This window comes from Suricata suricatta, chromosome 3 (genome assembly GCF_006229205.1).
Source record: "Suricata suricatta isolate VVHF042 chromosome 3, meerkat_22Aug2017_6uvM2_HiC, whole genome shotgun sequence".
Taxonomy (NCBI): Eukaryota; Metazoa; Chordata; class Mammalia; order Carnivora; family Herpestidae; genus Suricata; species Suricata suricatta.
The window spans coordinates 130,885,396-130,908,292 of NC_043702.1; the positions used below are offsets into that span (position 1 = coordinate 130,885,396).

General features: G+C 38.8%; 1 protein-coding gene across 2 annotated transcripts; it reads left to right on the forward strand.

Moving 5' to 3' along the window:
* Positions 1–780: 780 nt before the first annotated feature.
* IVNS1ABP (influenza virus NS1A binding protein) lies at positions 781–20,957 on the forward strand. Of its 2 annotated transcripts, none has more exons than XM_029935186.1 (15): positions 781–868; positions 7,572–7,799; positions 8,486–8,614; positions 8,837–9,006; positions 9,139–9,214; positions 10,372–10,545; positions 10,938–11,063; positions 12,388–12,495; positions 16,497–16,626; positions 16,851–17,075; positions 17,478–17,599; positions 17,694–17,820; positions 17,906–18,037; positions 18,175–18,348; positions 19,587–20,957. In XM_029935186.1, the coding sequence occupies exons 3-15, from the start codon at positions 8,504–8,506 to the stop codon at positions 19,838–19,840; spliced, it is 1,929 nt and encodes a 642-aa protein (XP_029791046.1). In that variant the 5' UTR covers positions 781–868; positions 7,572–7,799; positions 8,486–8,503; the 3' UTR covers positions 19,841–20,957. The 2 variants fall into 2 exon arrangements, with proteins under 2 accessions (XP_029791046.1, XP_029791045.1); XM_029935185.1 differs by lacking the exon at positions 781–868 and adding an exon at positions 1,211–1,520.
* Positions 20,958–22,897: the final 1,940 nt, after the last annotated feature.

The window sequence follows — 22,897 nt, forward strand, 5'->3', positions numbered from 1 at the left end:
ATGGAAACTAGTCTCCTTGCCTCAAGATTTTAGAATGAAATGTTTCAAAGCTGCTATTGCAGATGAAGAGCCCCAACATTTATTTTTCCTGCTCCCATAAGCATAAATAGTTCATGATAAAGAATGGTAGGCTCCTAGAAATGTCTGGAAATTAAGCTGAGCAGTCAAATACAAACAAGGTTAGATCTAGACCGCTTAAGTGCCTGCCCCAAATCAGGATAAACTAACAGGACATTAGCCTGGAAGCCTCTGCCAAACTCTAAACAACTTTACCACACCAAATCCCTCACCTTTAATCTAGGAAACTTTCCAGCATGCCCTTCAGAGTCACATGAAGTTGCTGTCAGAGCCCAGTACACTTCATGTGTCCCCGGAACGGGTTTGCCTCTTGGGGGCAAAGTGGCGGGGTGGATAAATAAGTTTGGCAAGAGGTCTAAAAGTCTCCAGAAGGTTAGGATAGGGCGATTTTCTTTTTCCAAAAGAGGGCAAGACCAGCAAAGAACGGACTGTTCTCCGAAGGGACAGCCGCCCTCAGACAAAACAGATATAAAAATCCGGAGGTTTTTATACCAACACTAACAGAATAGAAGGCCTTCTCTGACCTCTCCAATGGTTTTTTTCTATTACTGAATCCTCTCGCCCTATCTTCCCCCAGCGTGCCTCTCTCCTCACTCACAATCTCCACGCCCCCTCTTCACTCACCCCACCCTCCAACAAAGGTAGGGGCCCACGGCCGACTGCAGACTTTCAGGTCCACAGCAGCCAGCCCCAGTCCAGGGCGGTTGCCTAGATGGAAATTCGACGCCGAGAAATCTAATCTCCCACGTCTGATCTCCGGCTATCGTGCCTCTAGGGGGAGGCAGAACAGGTGAGGGCGGCTGGAGGAAACCAGTTCCGGCACAGTCGGAAAGGGCGAAGTGAGGGTGCGAGGCAAGGGAAGGAGAAGACCGCGCGCTGAGTAAAAGGAGGCGCGCCCCAAGCACTGCCAGCCTCCCTGGGATCACCTTGCCTTGACCTACTTGAGCCGAGCAGTAAGGAACGAACTCAACTGGGCGAAGGAGAGGGACGGGGCGGGGCGAATGGTGGGCGGGGCCTCGAGCGGGAGCTTTGTGGTGCTAGCTTGTGATTCGCCAACGGTTGGAGCCGGAAGCAGCCTGGAGGCATTGGCGGCGGCGGCGCACGTGGTGACGTGCGAGGGGGTGCGGCGCGAACGGGCGGCGGCGGCAGTGTCTCCTGGACGCGCGTGGAGGTCGGTCGCTCAGAGCTGCTCGGCACAGTTTCTCCGCCTGCTGCTTTGGCGCGGCAGTGCGACCGAGCGAGTGAGCGAGTCCCCGAGAACCCGCGGTGGCGCTGCCGCCTCCTCGCAGCCTCCGCTGACTGACCGCTAGTCTTTCCGCTCAACTGCTGCCCCTCTCCGCGGCCTCGAGGCGCTTTCCGTTGCGCCGATTCCCGCCCGCTTCCTCCTGCTCCCCATCGAAGCACCAGACATGAATTTTTCCGTCTCTTCAGAGATGAACCAGGTAATACGCGCAGGTCCTAGGCGGTGGAGGAGGAAGACGGCGCGACCGGGGTCCATTGCTGAGACGGTGTGGGCGGCCGGGGGAGACGGTGCGAGACGCAGAGTAGCGCCCTGATCCTGGAGAAGGACGCTCCGAGACGCTGCTGCCGCTTTAGGGGGGGTGGGCGAGGAGCCGGCGCCGTGCTGGGCCCGCGCTTCTGGCGCTGCCATGGTTGCCGAGGCGGGTGCCGGGGAAGTGGGGCGTGAGTTCTTGCTCGAGGGAACCTCGTGGGCCTGGGTCAGGACGCCACGGGGCAGGGATGACTACCGGAAGGAAGACGCGGGAATTTCTATTCCTGATGTCAGGCATCGACTCCGAGTGTCTGGGTCTAACCGAGGTCTAGACTCTCCTCCCCGAGACCTCCCAGGACCCGGCGCATGTGGGCGGGCAGCCAGCCCCAGGCGGCATCGGTGCCCGGGGCCTGGAGTGGGGTGGCACCGTATCTCGGATCGCCGTGGGCCGCGGGGTCCTTTGTTCCCGCTCCACGTTGCCCGCTTTTCTTGCCAAGCGCGGGGAGAAGAGGGCGGGAGGAGGGAGGGAGCGGCTGCCCTGACGTGTCGGCGCTGAATGACTGCTTGGCCGGCCAATCCCCGCCGGGGGTGTGCGGGCGCTGGGCGCCTTGCCTTCCAGCCTTGGGAGTGGGCGCTCGCCAGGCCGCGCCGGGAGGAAGGCCTGGGGCTACAGGACACTCTAGTCACTCTGGAGCGATCGCCACTTTAATTTTGACCAAAGCGATTGGCAAAGAAGTTTGCTTTTTTACCGTCCTTACACGCATCTTGCAAAAGGGTGTTTGGTTATAAGTTCTCAATGGTAGGAAGGTATCGGGCAATATCAGGTTAAGAATGTAAGAAGACCTAACCACAAATATTTTAGAAATAGATTTACTTTTTCTCCAGGTGACGTCTCAAAACCCATAGCAGGTAGAAATCAGATGCCTAAAGACATTGTTTCCAAATGTATGTTGCCAGATGGAGGATTAGAATGCCGTGGTATCAAACTGTTCTTTGAGGACTTTGTGTCTAGTAATAAGTAACAGCTCTGGAAGCCTAGTACTATTAACAGTTGAACAAGTACAGCATGGACTAGACTATCAGAAGCCATATTTTTCTCTTAATAATTCTGGAACGAGAAGTTGTTTAAGGATAACAAAATACTGGTGAATAGCTTTAGGCATAATCCTGCTGAAACTTCTGTCTTAAAGATGCTGAGGGGAGCTGTTGTATTTGTTTATCTGGAGATGAGGCAAACATTGACTATTTAGAATTGGAGTAACAATAGGATCATTTAATGCCATCTGGCAGGCTACTTATCAAATGCCTATAAATTGGTAGTTCGTGGTGAAACCAGACTATACATTGAGTTAAAAGAGAACCAGAATGATTTTCCTCTGTGTTTTTCCAATATATGAAATCTCTGTAGTTAACAGATAGTAATTTTTAAATTCATCTTAATTTGTAATTCCAATTTTCTAACTTTACCCCCCAAAACAGAGGATCCCAGGTTTTGGTTTTAGTTTTAAATTGCTGTCTTTTTTTTTTTTCCTTTCCTTTCCATTTATTTATTTATTTATTTATTTATTTTTAAGTAGGCTTCATGCCCAGCATGGAGTCCAACACTGGGTTTGATTGAACTTATGACCTTGAGATCAAGACCTGAGCTGAGATTGGAGATTGAGCTCCCCAGGCACTCCTAAATTAGTGTCTTTTTGGCTACTTTGGAGTGGGGTTTTGTTTTTCTTGTTTGAGATGGTTTAGATGGCAATTGATGTCCTTTTAACAAATGCCGGTTTTTAATGTAAAATGTTCTCTTATTGGGGAAATGTCTTAATCACTAAGATGAATACTGAGATGAAACACCCCTGAAAATTATTTCGTTGACTTTTCAACAATATGATTTTATAGTCAAATCTCCATGAAGGAATTCTTAGGAGCTGAAGATCCTCCCACCTTATTGTGCTACAGAGTGTGAATGGAGGAATTGTGAACAAGGAAGTGATCTCTGGGTTTTTGTTAGAAGCACAGAAAATACATGCTCATCCTCACTTGTAGTTTGAATAACCACCTTGTAAATAATTTCTAAACCTATTGGTATTTTCCCACCTATTGGATCAGTTTTCTTACACGTTTGGTAACAACCTGGATACGCAACAGGTACCTTAGCATAAAAAGCAAATTCCTCTTCCTTCCTAAGTTTGAGCACACAGCAAACTAAAGATAGCTGTTACGTTTTTTGGAATTCTAATTTTGGTGCTACTTTTGATAAGGATCCCACACATATCCAAGCTAAAATATCCTTACTGCCTTAGTTAGTAAGCAAGGCTATATAATACCTTAATGTCCCTGCTTCCATATTTTACCTGTTACTCCAGACCATCCCCCACATTTCTGCTAGAATATTCTTGCTATAATCCTTTCTATTCTCCAGCATTGTTTAAACCTTAGACTTCGTCTTTCTTACTTCTCCCCCTTTTTAACCTATGCATTCTGATAGCTCCAGTTTCTGGAATATGTATGCTGTCATACCCCTTTCCTCTTTTGTTTGAGTTATTTTCACTGCTTGATTTATCTGTCATTATGGTTGGTCTGTGCAGTATTCAGGGCTGAGGAATGGAGTTAACTCCATTGATTTTATGAGCATCCCATTCCAAATTGTGCCTGCCATATGTTCAGTGCCATAAATGTTTGTGGGATGTATAAGAATTACAGAACGATGAGGATGGAGCTAGTGAGTGAGTTTGGTGAGTTTTGGTGTAGATGATGGTGATGGTAGTTTTAGAGGTGACACTGGGAATTTGTACCTTCTGGTTATACAGAGATTTACTTTGTATCATTATAAAGTCTGTTCTTTAAAAATAGACTTTATTTTGTGAGTGGGCTGCCCTTAAAAGATTGCCTTGAAAGTTAAATAATATTTGTAATTTGCCTTGAGCTTTTAAGGTTGCTTTGGAAGTTTGGTGATAACATTTTATCTTCTGCTTACTGAAGACCAGAAAGGAATATGGAGGGGAGGCCATATTGTGCCTACCTTTTTTGCAACTCTTGGATAAGACCTGATGAGTTGTATTTCAGTTAAGCTAATCTTTTGGGGGGGCTGTGGTAACATAACGTGGGTTTCTGGGGTTACTAAAGCAGTTTAATTACTCATTTAGGAGTCTTCTGTTTCCCTTTTCCTGCACTGGCCATACTAAGGAACTGAAGTGTATTTACCAGAATATATTGTATTTGACCCAGTTTTAACTTTGAAAGTGGATTAGTTGAATGAATATTTTAATACCCTAGAAAAAATTTTTAATTTTAATTCCAGTAAACATACAGTGTTACGTTAGTTTCAGGTGTGTGGTACAGTGAGTCAGCAGTTCCATATAATTGCTCCTGCTCATTAAGATCAGTGTAGTCTTAATACCCTTCACCTTTTTCACTTATCCCTGTACCCACCTCCTCTCTGGTAACCATCTGTTGTTCTCTGTAGTTAAGAGTCTGTTTTTTGGTTTGTCTCTCTTTTTTCTTTTGCTCATTTGTTTTTTAAATTCGACATATGAGTGAAATCATGTATTTGTCTTTCTCTGGTGTATTTTGGTTAGCATTATACTCTCTACATCTATCTGTGTTGTTGAAAATGGCAAGATTTCATTCTTTTTTATGGCTAATACCCATTGTGTGTGTGTGTCCACACATGTACCTGACATCTTCCGTATCCATTCATCTCTGATGGACACGTAGGCTGCTTCCCCAGTTTGGCTATTATAAATAATGCTGCGATAAACATAGGGGTTCATATTCCTTTGAATTAGTATTTTCGTATTGTTTAAATACCAAGGAAGATTTTAAGTTTTATTCTTTTATATAACTCTAGGGTGGTAAGGCTTTTGGTTAGGCTTGTCAGACAAACAAACAAAAAAAATCTGCTCACATTTTTATTCCACCAGTTATGGAGCTTGAGTTTCATAGACCAAACTAAGATCATGTGTACATTTTTAGAATAGTTTGAAACTCAATTTGCCCAATGCTTACTTTAGTGAAAATGAATGTGGACACTCGAAGACATGGTTCTGTAGGCAGGAATATGACCTCCTCCAGCTTAGCGGTGGGTGAGAGTGGTCCTTAACGTGGGTGAGACCCACAGTATATGAGGACAGTCAGTAACTGAGGAAAGTAAGTTTGCTGCATTAACTTAAATGTCAAGTGATCTTGGGCTAGCTCTTAAAATGAGGTAGGGTTGTATTACTCATTAGAGATGAAGATCATATTAAGATCTTGATATACTAGAAAATACTCAAGTACTAAATGTAGAACTCACTTGGTTGCAAAACTAATAATATTATACAAATTTGTATGCTGAGAGTTGTTCTAGAAGTTCTCCAGTGTTTTCTTCCATGATTTTAACCATGTCTCCCCCGCCGCCAAAATTTAAGGTAGAATTTCTAATTTATCAAATATAAATAGATGCATTTTTATTCTTGGTTAGGTCAAAACGAGGTTACCGATAAACACTGAATAATGAGTAAAACTGGTCAGTGTTTAAAACGTTCCTAAATCTCTGTATCACAATGTTTAGGTTTTTTAAAAAGCACATTTAAAATATATTGCCATAATTTGCATGGAGGGTGTCCCGTCCCCCCCCCCCCCCCCCCCCCCCCCCCCCCCCCCCCCCCCCCCCCCCCCCCCGTCCTACCCACCCAATTCACCCTTCTTTTTTAAGAGCAGCTTATGGAACTGAAGTGACGAGTTACCAACTATATCTGTGGATTGGCCACCCCAGCATATACCATATATATAAGGATTTTCTTAATTTAAGCTGCGTTTTCACTGAAAATGTTTGAAAAATTCCTTAGGATAATATTTTCTCTGTGTACATGGAATTGTGTGGTAATTGGAAATCATTTATTAGAACTGATTTCTTAATAGCTAAACAAACTAATCTAGGTGCATCTGTAGAGCAGAGGAAATCAGTATTACATAATGGTATGATACAGTTCCATTGCAGGGGTAAGCATTGACAACAACCCCAACCTGGGTCAGAATTACTCAGGTTTCCTTGAAATAGAACCTAAGTTATGGAGAAACCAGTTAGGACATGTGGGATCCAGATCCATTACAGATTGTGCATGTGTTGAACTTAACACAACAGTTGTTCAATTAGAGTTGGACCAGCTTCCAGTGGTTTCTGGGTTAAGTGATTATTCATTCACCTGAATATAATTGTTAGATTTAGAATTCTGCATATAAGTGATGTATAAGGAAAATCTAGGTCATTTTAAGATGTCCATTTAAAAAAGTAAGCACATCTTTCAAATTGTTTGGTTCTGGTTTCCTGAATTAGACAGTGGTGTCATAGCAGTTCAGATGGTTAAAATATAAGTACCATCTGAATTTGACACTTGCAGTTGATGACATGAAAATGAGGTAGGAGGGCTGAATATGATTACTTTGCAGATTTGGTTTGGACCAGAACTATTCCACTGGTAGTTTATTACTGTAAACGAGAAAAAGGACCATACAGATAATAGATACCAATATTTCTCTTTTGTTTATTTAGTTCATTTCAACAAAATGCTCTTTATATTTAAGTTTCTAGGCTAGTTGTTTTGGTAGTAGGGAGATGGGATGGATACAAAGATGAACAAGACAGAGGCTCTGCCTTCTAGGACCTTAAATCAAGGAAGATAAGGAGGTCCACAGAAGCCAAATCCAGAACAGATTAGCTGGCTGACACATGCCTTTCAGAGAAAGTTCAGTATATTTGTTCTCTAACCTGTGCTTACGTATTTCACTTAAATGATACACTTTATTAGCTCCTGTCTTCCAGGGTTGGGTGTTTTGTTTTTGATCACCTGAATAGTTGCGGGTTAAGTGAAAAATGTTTATGTATAGTTGCGTTTGTGTTGCTTATTTTCTGTGTTAGAGCCATGTGTGCATCAACATTTCTTTGAGATAAGGACTTTATATGATATAATCCGCTTAGATCAATGAGTCTTTGATCATTCTGAGTATCTAAAATTTGTCATTATTACAGATTATGATGCATGATTATCACAGAAGAAATTCATGTCTATAGCTTTTAAGGACTTGATTACATCATTTCAAGCCTGATAGTTTTGGAATCACCATTAGAGCTTAAGACACCTCTGCCTTGACTTCAACCACCCATCTTCATACCTTGAGGAAGTACTGAGTTGTAATACTCCTTTGTCCTTGGATTATTTAAGACATCTCAGAAGTACATTTCTCACCAGTTCAGTAGGTAAGTGAATATTTGTGCCTAATGAAACATTAAGACACATTGTTTTTCATAAGACTATGCCAGTACACTAACAGCCTTTCATAATTTTTTAAAAGGGGAAGTGAGTTATCATTTGTAGGGAAAAAATTATATTCTTTCTTTCTGTTTTGAATTTAAATAAATCAGGGCAAACTGGAATCTATTACTGCTTTTTAATGATGGATTTGTTGAGTCATTAGTTCACAGGATGAAATGGACAGGTCTAGCATGTATTCTTAGGAGATAAGTGATTTGGATTATCTGAAAGTTGTAAAGGGGACAGATCTGTTTGCCTTATTTATCAGTTTCTCTCATTTGGGAATAAGGGATGACAGCAACCCAAATCAAGGAAACCTCTAAGCAATGGGCACTTTACATCTTTTCCAGGCTTCTTAAGTTGCTCATTGTATAGGCTCAGGCAGGGCTGGGTTTACATTTCTTTCCCTTCCCAGTGAATGTGCAGGGAAACCTGGGCAAAAATATTCAGATACTCATTGCTATATGAATCCTTAAAAAGACTTAGGACCAAAGACTTGGGCATCCAGTGCCAGTGTTGTTTCAGCAGTGTTTTTGTGTAATAAAGTTTTTGTGATGTTGATAGGATGGAATTTGAAAACAAAGATCATTGTTCACTAGTAAAATAACTTGGCTTTCTTTGTGCCCTTTAGCCAAATTTATAAGGAAAAATGATTCCCAATGGATATTTAATGTTTGAAGATGAAAATTTTATTGAGTCCTCTGTTGCCAAATTAAATGCCCTGAGGAAAAGTGGCCAGTTCTGTGATGTTCGACTTCAGGTATTTAAAACTTATTTGGAAACTTACAAAATTAATGTTTTATTACTAAAAGCAGTAAGTTCTTGGACATGCTTATTTTCTTTTTCATGGTAGGCATTTGATGAAAGAACTTCAAAAAACAATGATTTAGCTAAAAATATTAGATACAGGACCTGATGTGGTAATTAGCTAGAGAAACAAATCGTCCACAGTACTTCTAATTGTAATTCCTCACAATTTCAGGTCTGTGGCCATGAGATGTTAGCACACAGAGCAGTTCTGGCTTGCTGCAGTCCCTATTTATTTGAGATCTTTAATAGCGATAGTGATCCTCATGGAATTTCTCATGTTAAATTTGATGATCTCAATCCAGAAGCTGTTGAAGTCTTACTGAATTATGCCTACACTGCTCAGTAAGTACTTTATAAGTTGTATAATGAGGGGATGTCATCAGAAAATTCCAAGCCTCTAAATGTATTTGAATTAAGTAGTATCTGTGTTTTAAGGCCTTGGTATCCAAGTGATAAAGAACTTTTCTTTAATAGGTTGAAAGCCGATAAGGAATTAGTGAAAGATGTTTATTCTGCAGCAAAAAAGCTGAAGATGGACCGAGTAAAGCAGGTAGAGTAAATATATAAGGAGGACTGTTACTAGCAAGTCTGCTTTTACATAGTTAAGATGCATAATTTGTCATAAGACATGTGTTAGTCTCAAGAACTTGAAAATGGCCCCTCTTAGAACTGAATGTTATTTTAACTAGTTAGCTGTAGTAAAGTAGCAAGGTATAACTTCCTCTCAGATAATTTGAGCTAAACTCTTGTTCTTCCAGTTGTCTTCACTGATTGGGTAGCTATATCAGTCATTGGTAGTAGGATTTAAAATACTCTTGGGGTGCCTGGGTGACTCAAACATCAGACTCTTGATTTCAGCTTAGGTCATGATCTCGAGGTGAGATCAAGTCCCCTGTCACGCTCCATCCCCTGTCATGCTCTGTGAGGGCTTGGAGCCTGCTTGGGATTCTCCCTCTCTCTTTCTCAAAAAAAATTAAACATTTAAAATATTCTTATTTTTCTCAAGAGTTAATCATGGAACTTATATTCTCAGTTCACTGTTCTTCTACACTTGGGAGTTCCTCTTTAAAAGTACTTTTAGATGTAACACTATTGAAAACTGCCTAATAATGCATAGAATAAAAAGCATTTAATTCTCTAATTTGGAAATCAGTAAACTGCAAGCCTCAAGCCAGCTGCTTGTTACAAAGTTTTATTGGAACACAGCATTTACTTACATATGGTCTCTGGCTGCTTCCACCTGCAGTGACAGAATTTAGTAGTTATGACAAAGACATTATGGCCCAAAAGCCTAAACCCTTTAAGAGGAAGTTTCCTGGCCCCTCCTGTAATGTTACTCCTTTGCTTAAAAATCCTGTGGTTTATAGCACATACCCCTTAAGTTATGTTAGCATTGCATGTTTTCCCTAATGTAGTTGCTACGCTTCCAAAATTATTTTTCTACTTGTCTTTTGCTCCAGCCAAACTAAATTGTTCCACAGCATTTCAGTTTTTCCATCATTCCATAAATAACTTAGACATTTGTACAGCATTCTCTGATGTTTATTGTTTGTATACATAGGTTCTTCCCAGTGTTAAAGTTGTTCTATTAAGGTAGTGGTGTTTGATTCATCTTTATATCTTCACGGAATGCTTACACATTGAGTACTGAGTATTCATTAAATAAAATATATGTAAGTGTTGTCACTTGTGTATTTCTTTTCCCAGGTTTGTGGTGATTATTTACTGTCTAGAATGGATGTTACCAGCTGCATCTCTTACCGAAATTTTGCAAGTTGTATGGGAGACACCCGTTTGTTGAATAAAGTTGATGCTTATATTCAGGAGCATTTGTTACAAATTTCAGAAGAGGAAGAGTTTCTTAAACTTCCACGGCTAAAGGTAAGGAGTAAAATCTATGTGTGTGTGTGTGTGTGTGTGTGTGTGTGTGTGTGTGTATTTATATATATTATATATAAATTATATATATTAGTTATATATGTTATTATGTATATATTATTTCCAGTTGCTGAATCTTTGTTCATGTTTCAAGCACATAAGTAATGGTTGTGAAAAAGTACATTGAAATGATACTTTTATTTTTTAGCAGTGTAACAGTTTGCTGCCTATCAGTTTGTTTTCTTTATCTTTTGGCTACTGATTTTCTTATGAATGAGAATAAATGTATGGGATGAGATTAGGCATCTGTGACCATTTCATTAGGAAATTGAGCATTAAGCTGAGAATTAAGAGGCTCAACTGATGTATGTGTCATTGTTTTTTCCTGACTCTAGTTGGAGGTAATGCTTGAAGATAATGTTTGCTTGCCCAGCAATGGCAAATTGTATACAAAGGTAATCAACTGGGTGCAGCGTAGCATCTGGGAGAATGGAGACAGTCTGGAAGAGCTGATGGAAGAGGTTAGTTTTAAAGTAAATGGGATTCAACAATTCTTAATTATTTTGCTATAACATGAAGGATTCCCTTTCACTTTTATTTTATAACCATGACCCTAAAGAATTTAAATTTTGCTATAGGTACCCCTAAGCTGAGAAACAGGGGGGGTGTCCAGGTGAGCTGAATGAACTGTTCAGTTTGGTCTTCTGCTTTTCTTTTTTTATTTCTTTGCTTATTATGTGCTGTTAACTTCCTTTAAAGTAGCATGTAATTTGCTTTAGAAATGGGAGGTGGTACTGAAGTTTTCTGTAGATTCTTAATTTTTCTTCACAGGTTTTTGCTTTAAATTTGATAAGTAGGTAAAAGCTTCTAATGGTTGTTCCTCCCCATTGATTTATCTCCCCATAGGTTTATTAACAAAACTAGGATACCCAAGACTGAAGAAACAAGAAGAAACCTCAAGTGTATTGACACGTAAAGAAGCAGCAGTCCTGCCCCAGTTCTCCTAAGAAAAATCCGCTGTGGGCAGAGAACGATGATGATTTAATGGTGTTTACTCCTTTACAGGATTCTTATCTTTAAAGCTTTGTGTTTTTCAATGGTGTTGTTACATATAGTCATTCACTTAACTTGGGCTACTTTTGAAAATTAACACAAGAAAAACTTGATGGAGAAATGGTGGGAATTAAACATATGCAGATAGAGCTGTGGAGTGACCTTGAATTTGTTACTCCACTAAAGGCTTTCCAGATCTGTTAGGCCTTGAAACATACTGTTAGCATTATGTCCCAAAAAGGCTAACAGGTGACTTACACATTTCATATCCTTTCCCACTTGAAAATCAGGTGCATTGACCATGTGTTTGCATCTGCTGAGGGAGGTGTCTCTACAGCTTGTTTTGAGTTTGCATTTGCTTTTTATCTGTTTTTCTTGACATTGCCTATAGGACAGAAATATGTTAATGCAAATCAGAGCACTTCAAAGGTGTAAACTATAGTCCATATTTTATTGTAAATATGTATATGCCTTAAGAGCCTATATATTGTATTAGTGTCTTTTTAAAAAAAATGCTTTATAATAGAAACTATGGAAAAGTGGAAGATTTCTTTCAAGCCAATCAAGCCAAGGACTCTTCGGCCAGTGTTAGAAGATTCTGTATTTTATTTTTGTTTTTAAAATTTTTACAACCATGACATATTTTCTTTACTTCGGGATCCTGCCAGAGCAAGATGTCAAGAAGTTCAAGAAGCACACTGGAGGTTACCTTGAGGCGTCTGTGTGATCTGCATACTAGTGGAGTAGCCATGGAGACAGTAGCCACATGGGTGTTCTGTTGCTGTTTTGCAGGTTCAAACCTTGTACTACTCAGCTGATCACAAGCTGCTTGATGGGAACCTACTAGATGGACAGGCTGAGGTGTTTGGCAGTGATGATGACCACATTCAGTTTGTGCAGGTACACATTGCACATCTGAGGTAACCTCAGGTTAAAATGTGATTAGAGCATTTTCTAGTATACTGAAATTTTCCTTTAAGAAAGGAAAGTGGAAGAATTTCATTGGTATAACTGAACAGAAACATTTTCAGGACAAAACAAGCATATCTTTCTTAGAGTTACTACTGTTTTGCCACATAAAAAGAAATTCAGCAAGTTAGGAAACCACATGTAGATTTTTTTTTTCTCAATGAAATATAGGATTTACAGGTAGTAAGAAAAAAGGTCAATAAGATGAAGCAACGTAGAAATTGATTTTTTTGTTAAATTACAAAAAATAGTTGTTGGAACAGGGAATAGGTGTTGTTAGGCCCAATTAAAAATAAAAATCTCAAGGCATAGAACTTCTTCAGTTTCTGAACAAAAATTTAGAAAAAAGGACAGAAACGATAAGTGTCAAATAGTGAACCCACTAGTTCACTACTTGGGTCAAGACGAGATTGCTGTGGCCCTGGAAGCCTTCCTTTGCCTCTTCCCAGTCACCTCCTCACACAGCCCTAAGGGAAACTATTATTCTAACTTCTGAAACAATAGATTAGTTTGCCTTTGAAATGTATATAAATGGTCATATAGTATTCATTCTTTTTTTGACCTTTAGCTTCAACATCTATTTGTGAGGGACAAACTATAAAGTAGGCCCAGTTAACCCAGTTTTAAGGGGTGTTTTCTTTAACAGTTAGAAGGTAAAGGTTGACACAGAAGTGACCTGAATGGTGATATTACCAGGTGTTCTGTGGCAGCAGTGGCCAAATATCTTTATTTTTCACAAAGAGTGTTTGGGTTTAAATTAGTTGAGAACTTTGTTCATAGTTTGCATTTTGACCATTTAGGATATTTTTCCTCATACTCCAAAGATACTTTTTTTGTTACTTTTTCAAGTGGCAGGCCATGATGTTAGGACACAAAAATATGTAAGAGACAGTTTTTGGCTGCATGACCATCTTATAACAGTAGATTAAAACAGTACAGTCTTATAGAGGGATCTACAAACGGCATAAAGGGGAGGGCATAGAGGAGCCAAGAGGAGAGAGACTAGGGAAATTTCACAGAGGAGATAGCATTTGAGCAGTCTTTGGATTTAGAAGAGTTTGCAAAGCAGATGGAGGGAAGTGTGTTAGATGGGAAAAGAAAAATACTTGTGCAAGGATGATAGCTTTAGAATGGCAAGTCACAAGATTGGGAAAGTAGGTAAATGCCACCTGATTAGGGCTTAGACTTTATCCTACAGGTAGTGGAGAACTTTCAAAGAATTTTAGACAAGGAAGTAGAGTGGCTTGAACAGATCTATTTCCTTTTTTTTTTTTAATGTTTGTTTATTTTGAGAGAGCGTGGGGGAGGGACAGAGAGCGAGGGAGAAAGAATCACAAGTAGGCTCTGTGCTGTGAGCACAGCCCCACACAGGGCCAGATCTCCCCACTGTGTGATCATGACCTAAGCCAAAATCAGGAGTTGGATGCTTAACTGACTGAGTCACCCAAGGGGCCCCTGAACACAGATATCTTTCAACAATAGGGGCATTTGTTAAATTACTGTATTTCTGGGTCATGGGACTTCAGCTAATCTGTGGTTTGTTTTGTTTTGTTTTTCTTACTTTATTAAATGATTACATTAAACCCTTCTTTTTTTTTTATGGCCAACTACAGAGGGTAGATTAAAGCTTGTGAGACCAATGTGTAGATTACTACAAGCAGTAGTCTAGTTAAAAAAATAATGAGGGCTTGATCAGGAGAATGAAGGAGGAAAAGTGGACTCTAAGCATTTATAGTTTCAAAGGTTGCGTGAGTCTTTAGCGATTGTTTAGAATAAGAAAATTAAGGGAAAGGAAGATCTTGAGAAAGCAGGATTCCCATGGGACTCATTAGAGGGTGGTTACCTGGATAAAGATCATGAAGTAAAATAGGATGAGGGAACACATTAGACTTGAGGAATAGGAAAAGAGGTTGAGAAGCCATTAGGAAGGAGATTAGAATCAAATTGTGTTGAAAGCTAGGAGAAAAGTTTGAAGGAAGACTAAAATATTAATTGTCACAAATCATTCTTTTGGAGGTCATGTAAAAGTTGGTTATGGGTATCTCTTCTGCACTGGTTTTGGGAGGCCACTTGGTAATCTTTAGTGGGAATAAGTTCCAGAATGTAAGGTTAAGAATATCTTAGCTTGAGATGTAATAGTGGTTGAAAAAGAAAGGGCCACTGGAAATTACCTCCTTAGGAGCTAGAGGCAAAGAAAGTGGGGCCAGTTGGTAGCTGTGTGGGAGGAGTTGACACAGGAAAGTCTTAAGGGAGAGGAAGGGGTTGTATTTGAAAATGTTCCAGAAGGAATATAAAGGAGTTCTTCAGCACCTCTGTATGACTTGTTAGTTATAAAACACCAGTAATCTTCATTGTTACCCTGCCTTCCTCTTTCACATTGATTTTCTCAGTTATGAATGTAAGCATCATCAATTTGTGATACTTTGGATCCCCTCTTCCCACAGGTTGGGATGGGGTTTTATGTTAACTTGGAATTTCTAGTAGTAGGGGACACAACTTTGTCTTAGTATAAAAAGAATGGCTTTAAACTCAGAATTTCTTTTTTTTTTTTAAACTCAGAATTTCTAATCTTTATTTTAGTTGTAGTGATTTAGGTAATGCATATCTTCTTTGAGTATTGCTATTTATAAAATGGATTGGCAGTATTGGCCTTACTCCATTAAAAGAGATGATGTGAATAAAGTGCCTAATGATACCTAGGTATATAATAAATGTCAAAGTAGAATTTAATGGTAACCATTAACATGGCACATTCTCTGCCATTTCTCAAAATAGCCAACATAGGCTATAGCCATACATGTTGACTGTTCCAGACCAAACTTCTAGTTTTTTCACAGCTTTAAGTAGCTACCAAAATCTTTTCCTCTAATAGTTGTTACATGGCTTTTTGCTTCCATAAGAAACAGAAATTTCTGCTATAAATCTTAGCTACTCCTGTGGCTCTGGCCGTGGGGACCAAAATAAGTGGATCAGCACACTTTATGTCAGGTACTGAAGGGGGATGGTACCTGTTCATTCAGTAGTTCCTCATAGGGTGTCTTTGACTCTTCTAATTCCATATGATCATCTTCTTTAAAAGTGTCAAGGGCTAATAACATAATTGGAAGAAAATGGTCAAAGGGAACTCATACACAAGAACACAATGTAATTCTTTTACAGTCATTGGGAAAATATGTAGCCTTGCCCATTTCTCCCTCTTAGTGTTACTATACTATGTTTGTGAATGTTTGGTTCTTTTATTATTGTTTTACTTCGATTACTATTTCTCATTTTGTCTTTTGATATAGTTTGTCTAGAAGAGCACTCTATAATACCTATATGGTGGTCCTGAGGAAAAATACTTTTAAGTGTTTCTTGTAACTACCTCTTTTGTCCTGAGAAATAGTTTTCAGAGGGACTGGATTGGATATTTGCTCACTTTTTGCTGGCATTGTATGAAGGATGTCAGTATATACGATTTTATTAGGTTTGACAGTTTCTTGGAGACAGTGGGATAAATGTAGTCTTTCAGATAATCCATACCATTTTAAATTAATAATCTCTTTTGGAAGATGATTCTATACTTAATATAAAGAGTATGTGAACTGTGAGCTTATGTAGATTAAGGGATTTTTTTCCTTTCTTTTTTTTCCCCCCATTGAGGTATTCTGATACTTGATCTACAACTTGCTTTTTAATTGTTTCAATTGAGCTTTTCCTGACCTGGCTTCTTGTGTAGGTATAGTTGTTTAATTGTAAGTGGAGATGGAAGTATGCTAGTAATTTGTGTCCATTGGAAAATGTTGGCTTGTGTTAAATTTAGGTGTGCTTTAAATGTCCTACATAGGTGAAGGATTCTAGGTGTTTTTCAGTGTTGTGGAGTAGCTCAGGAACAAAGGTACACCAGGCATGGTCTTTGGCTAGGTTTCTGTAGCTCCCTTTTGATTTTGCAGAAAAAGCCACCACGTGAGAATGACCATAAGCCGATAAGTAGCGGCTCCACCGGATGTCTCTCTTCTCCAAATGCTACAGTACAAAGCCCTAAGCATGAGTGGAAAATCGTTGCTTCGGAAAAGACTTCAAGTAAGTGCACTACACTCATCAGATTGTCTTTATTTTTAAAGAAGAGTGTTGAGTGGAACCATGTAATAACTTTGAAGTTGACAATGGGAAAAACTCAGCAGCCATTAAATTTGGAAAACAGTAGCAGATCATTCCAGTCTGGGATCTGGAATCCAAATCAGGATCACACAGCAACCAAAAGTAGTAATAATTGCATCTTAAACATAGAACTCTTATGCTTACAGATAACACTTACTTGTGCCTGGCTGTGCTGGATGGTATATTCTGTGTAATTTTCCTTCATGGGCGAAACAGCCCACAGAGCTCACCAACAAGTACTCCAAAACTAATTAAAAGTTTAAGCTTTGAGATGCAACCAGATGAGCTGATTGAGAAGCCCATGTCTCCCATGCAGTATGCGCGGTCTGGTCTGGGGACAGCAGAGATGAATGGCAAGCTTATTGCAGCAGGTAAGAACAGAAAGATGAGTGTTTTCTTACTGGAAACTTGCAGCTGGCTAAGCCTCTGCATGGACATTTGTGCTTTTTTTGGTGACATGTGAACTTTGGAAGAGAGGGTTTAATATGCCTTCTTTCTTGGCATTCTACTTTACCACATTCTAAAAAGACAAAGAAAAAAGTAAATACTATTGTATTGCCTAACCTTTAAGTAAATGTCTGTTTCTAATTTACTTATACTGATAATGTTCGGCTATTACATGCCTGGAGTTAAAACATCAACTAATGGGGCCTTAATAAGTTTGTGGGTAAAAATTCTTTTTCTCATTGTGCAGATTGGCTAAGTCATTCTGGACAAGAAACCCTCATCCGGTTTGGTATCTTAAGTACGAATCTTGATGATTCTTTTACCAGGTGGCTATAACAGAGAGGAGTGTCTTCGAACCGTTGAATGCTATGATCCACGTACAGATCACTGGTCCTTTCTTGCTCCCATGAGAACACCAAGAGCTCGATTTCAAATGGCTGTACTCATGGTAGGTGGTTTATGGCAGCAGGAAGCAATCCATGGTTAGCTGTTTCTCCTAACTTCAGAATGGCAGAAATTCTGATCTTGTACTTTTGACACAGGGCCAGCTCTATGTGGTAGGTGGATCGAATGGCCATTCAGATGACCTGAGTTGTGGAGAGATGTATGATCCAAACATAGATGACTGGACTCCTGTTCCAGAACTGAGAACTAACCGTTGTAATGCAGGTAAAATTAACTTTTCTTCTGAGATAATCAGTGTTTAAATATGGTAATTATATTATCAATATGTAACCTTACTTTACTCACGTAGGAGTATGTGCTCTGAATGGGAAATTATACATTGTTGGTGGCTCTGACCCGTATGGTCAGAAAGGACTGAAAAACTGTGATGTATTTGATCCTGTAACAAAGTCATGGACAAGCTGTGCTCCTCTTAACATACGTGAGTTGATTTGGGTTTTATTCCTTCAGGGTTTTTTATTTTTGTTTTTAAGATCTCTGAATTAATAGTATGTATAGTATACGCACTTAAAGTTTTGGGAGATACACTCGTAATTTTGGTTTGACTTGATTTTATAGGTAGACACCAGTCTGCAGTCTGTGAGCTTGGTGGTTATTTGTACATAATCGGAGGTGCAGAGTCTTGGAATTGTCTGAACACAGTAGAACGTTACAATCCTGAAAATAACACCTGGACTTTAATTGCACCCATGAACGTGGCTAGACGAGGAGCTGGCGTAGCTGTTCTTGATGGTGAGTGTTGAGATTTCGAAAAGTAAAGAATAAGGAGTGGCAGGAGTGGGTTCTAACCATGAGAATATCCATGATAACTACACTTGTATAATTAGAATTCAGAAGCAGCCATCTTTTCTGAGGCAGTGGGGACTGGTGGTTTGTCTTTTAGAAATCATTTCTAATTCTAATAAGAGACTTGGTACTTGAAGTAATAATATAAATATATTAACACTACTCTTTTGATGGGTTCACTGAATGAAGTCTCAAGTCCTTTCCTTCCATAAACCATATGCAAAACATTAGAATTCCAGTTTGTTCCGTTAGAGCAAGAATTTAATGACATTTTATTTGCAAAGCAAAATAAGTGTAAATCATCTAGATTCTAGTCTCTTCTGTCTACTCCATACCTAGTTGGAAGCAAAACTTAAAAGACTAAACAGATCTTTCCAACATTAGTTTTATATGGATGCAGCTTTTTCACATCCATTGTATTGATTTGCATGTTTAATTATAAAACTATAATAATTTAATTTGGATTGTCTTGGGAACAAGGTGGCTCACCTGCTGAAAGCATAGATGTGTAGACATGCCAGCAAGTAGCCTGTAGTCTACTCTGACCTTGCCAATTCTTCTGAAATATATGTGGTTGTAGATAGATTTAGGGGACAATCAAATGAGAAAATAATGAAGTTTTTAAAGCTATACAGTGTTTAATGTTAACATTTTATGTGTCTGAAAATAACTGCTCTGTGTATATATTTGAAAACAGTAATAAGTCTTCGTCTGTTTCCAAGAAGTTTTTATACCAAAATAATTTTATAGAATTGGAAAGCTGAAGAAAATGTTCAATATCTGAAAACTGCTTTCCTGTAACTTTTTTTTTTAATCTTAGTTCTTAGGCACTGGACTAGCACAAAACCTCCAGTGCACAGAACTGCTCTGGCTGGCTGGCTGCTACTCTAAGCGAGTTGTCCAGCTTTGTTGTGCCTCATTTCTTCTGTGAAATGGCAACAGTAGTAGTTACCAAAAAGAATTGTGAGAATTGTGCTTCAGTTGGAGGCTGCCCCTCTCCTTGTAAATTGCTGGAGTTCCATGTATGAATGGGTTTACTTGCCGCATTAGAAAGGCATTTAACAAGTACTTTTTGATAGAATGAGTAGGCATTTCTACTAAGAACCACCAGTTTTACCAAAAAACAGATTTGGGAGTTTTTTTCCTTATCCTCTCTAGATTTACCTTGGTTCATTCTCTTTTAGGAAAATTGTTTGTAGGTGGTGGCTTTGATGGTTCTCATGCCATTAGCTGTGTGGAGATGTATGACCCAACTAGAAATGAATGGAAGATGATGGGAAACATGACGTCACCCAGGAGCAACGCTGGGATTACAACTGTAGGAAGCACCATTTATGCAGTGGGAGGCTTTGATGGCAATGAGTTTCTGAATACGGTGGAAGTCTACAACTTTGAGTCAAATGAGTGGAGCCCCTATACAAAGATTTTCCAGTTCTAACAAATTTAAGACCCTTTCAAACTAACAGGCTTAGTGATGTAATTGTGTTTAGTAGAGGTACACTTGTGAATAAGGAGGGTGGGTGGGTATAGATGTTGTTAACAGCAACACAAAGCTTTTGCATATTGCATATTATTAAACATGCTGTACATATTTTTTGTGTTTATTGGGAAAGGAATGCAAAGATGAAGGTCTGTTTTGTGTATTTTTAGGAGTACTTTGGGTTACTTTACTTTTTGGAAGTTGATATTGTAAAAGAATAAACCAAGACTTGATTGGGCATGTCATTTCAAGAAGTCCCCTCTCCTCCACATTTATTTTGCCAATTTGCACATTAAGTGACTCTTCCTTCAAACATGTGTTATGGGGCAAGAGGGGTAAGGTTTAAGATCGAGGCAGTTGGGTTTTTCTAAGGGCCCTTTTTCAATAACTGGAACACTATACAAGAGACTTATTTAACTAGATGACAATGACTATTTTTGTTTTTATCAAAAGAAAGCTGTCATGCCTACCAAGATTTAATCTTTTATGATTGCCTTTTTATAACTTTTTATATTCTCAGCACAGTGCTTTACCTATTGAAGATATGGCAGATTCAAATTACTGAAGCAGACTGGTGGTCTTAAAGGATGCAGGGTGAGGGGTTTCTGTTGTACACCCAGAATGCAAACTTCAAAGCTTTTGCCTCAGTTAATTTTTTTTTTTTTGAGAATGCAGTACTGATATTTCTTTGAATGGAGTTGCTGAACAGTAACATAGCTGTTTTTATTTGAAACACTGATTTCACATATTTTGACTTCTTGAGGGTATATTTTACATAGCAAGACACTTAATATATAAGAACAGTGAAGTAGTTTATTTTCTAAATAATTTTTATCATTAACAACAATCTTAAGTAGCAGCCCTCGATTGTGAAAAAATATTAAACTGTATTGGGTTTAAGAATTCAGCCTTTATCAAAACTATGTTTTTGTTCAGTTTTTCTTTTCACATGGATAAATACTGGTTGGGGTGACTTTACTGAATGTGTACTGCTACACATATAACTGATGGTGCCAAAATTAGCACATCCCAATGCTTGCTTCCGGTACAAACATTAAAGGTACTTTGCAGGAAATTCTTGCACCATGTAATTAATATCCAGATATTGTTTGTGTACGCATTCATTACTACAAGTGTTTGGGACCATTTATTTTTTTCCAGTAATGATGAGTTTAAAGTATTTATGGGAAAATAGTCACCTGATGTTTCTGAAATAAGAACTGATAAGGTTTTTTTTCTCAGAGAAGATGAAGAAGCACACAGGAATCTAATAAGCTAACTAGGACAGGATTGCCAGTGGCTGACTTGGATTAGGAAGAAAATTGCCCACTGGTACTCTGACACTTTATTTCTCTCACTTATTCCACAAAGAACCATCATGTAAGTTAACCTGGTAGCGTTGTAGTTGCTGACTATATTTATTGCTTGTTTGGTTCTAGACTAAAACTAGATTGGCAGATTTAAATTTGCCTCATTAGGGTGATTATTTTTTTTAATGAATCTCTATTTGCTGTTTGGCTCAAGGAAATAAAATTTTAGTTGAGGATTCAGCAGTAAAATCCTTGAAATTACTTCTCAGTTCCTAAGTAAGCTCCTAAAAAGTATGTTTTGAATATAAAAAAAGGAAAAAATCTTCTCAGTCACCAGTTTATACTTATATACATTTAAAAGGTACCTGTTTTCTTAAGGGAAGGAGAATATGTGGATAGACTCAACATAATTAAGGTTTTTGCCACGAATATGGGTTTTGGAGTAGTTTAGCAATAGCACTGGTTAAAAAAACCCAAAACACTGCTAATAATTAACCCTTGAAGTCAATTGTAATAATGCATAAAACATACTAGATTCCTAAAACGGTAACATACCTGCTTGAATTAACAGTAGGTTATACTCAGGCATGACTTTTATTGTGACTTCCAAGGTAGGGTTTTGATTTTGGCTTCTAGTTTGTCATATATACTTAACCTATTCAACGTGTTTTAGAATGCCTTATAGTTTAGGGGGGAGATCTAGGAATGCGGTACAGTTCTAGAATCCTTGCCTAGTATTCTAGGTGTGCACTCTATGATTTCTCCAGATCTTAGAAGTCATAAGCTTGATGTAGGTAACAGAAAGAGTCCCTGGAGGATATTTCTGCAACTCCAGAGTTGCCTTTGAAGAATCTGAGTGAGGCATATGATACACAATAAATTAACTGGGTGAAAATAAAAACAAGGAGACACCAGTGTATGAATCTTTACATTTAATAAGGCCACACCACAAATTTGGTCCTACAAACGAGAGATGTATTAAGTAAGTTAAACTGTCCATGAGAAGGGAAGATGGCAACAACATGGATGGATCTTGAGCCCATTATGCTGTGCAACATAAGTCAAAGATGTACTGTATGAATACCACTTATATGTGGAATCTAAAAAAGGTAAAGATGTAAAATAGTAAAATGGTGATTACCAGGGGTAAGGGAGATACAAGAGTGGTATTTAAGGGCACAAAATCAACTTGAGACCTAATGCATGGTATAATGAATATAGATAATGTTCTGCTATAATTATGTAATGTGATAACACTCCATGGCAGTCATGTTGCAGTATATAAATATATCAAAGTAAGCTGTACACCTTAAACTTACACAATGTGACATGTCAAATTTATTCACTTTTTAAAAATCAAGGGGAAAAGTTGAATCCTCTGTAGGTTAAAAAGAAATTAGTATGAAGAACCAGTTTCATAATAAAACCAGAAGGTTCTCAGTCCTAAAATGATGCTGAGCAACAAGTCCCAGCAATAATGGCCACAAAATATTTAAACTTCACTATGAATAGCTCCATGCCTTACTGGGGGATTGAATATAAGAGAAAAGCAAAAGCTCCGTGTACAGGGTTGTGTAGAAATCTAAGAAGGACCTATGTCTGGAAACATGGCTACACATTTGCTCACAGTGAGCAAAGGGAGTAATTTTAGCCTGGAGAAAAGGCACACACAGTACTAAACTAGGATGAATCAAAGAAATGAGGG

Bases quoted from the DNA above. Each gene is read 5' to 3' on its own strand.
- IVNS1ABP (XM_029935186.1), top strand. From the start codon at position 8,504: ATGATTCCCAATGGATATTTAATGTTTGAAGATGAAAATTTTATTGAG. The intron at 11,064-12,387 runs GTTAGTTTTAAA...GCTGTTTTGCAG, and splicing joins TGGAAGAGCTGATGGAAGAG to GTTCAAACCTTGTACTACTC. The intron at 12,496-16,496 runs GTACACATTGCA...TTGATTTTGCAG, and splicing joins ACCACATTCAGTTTGTGCAG to AAAAAGCCACCACGTGAGAA.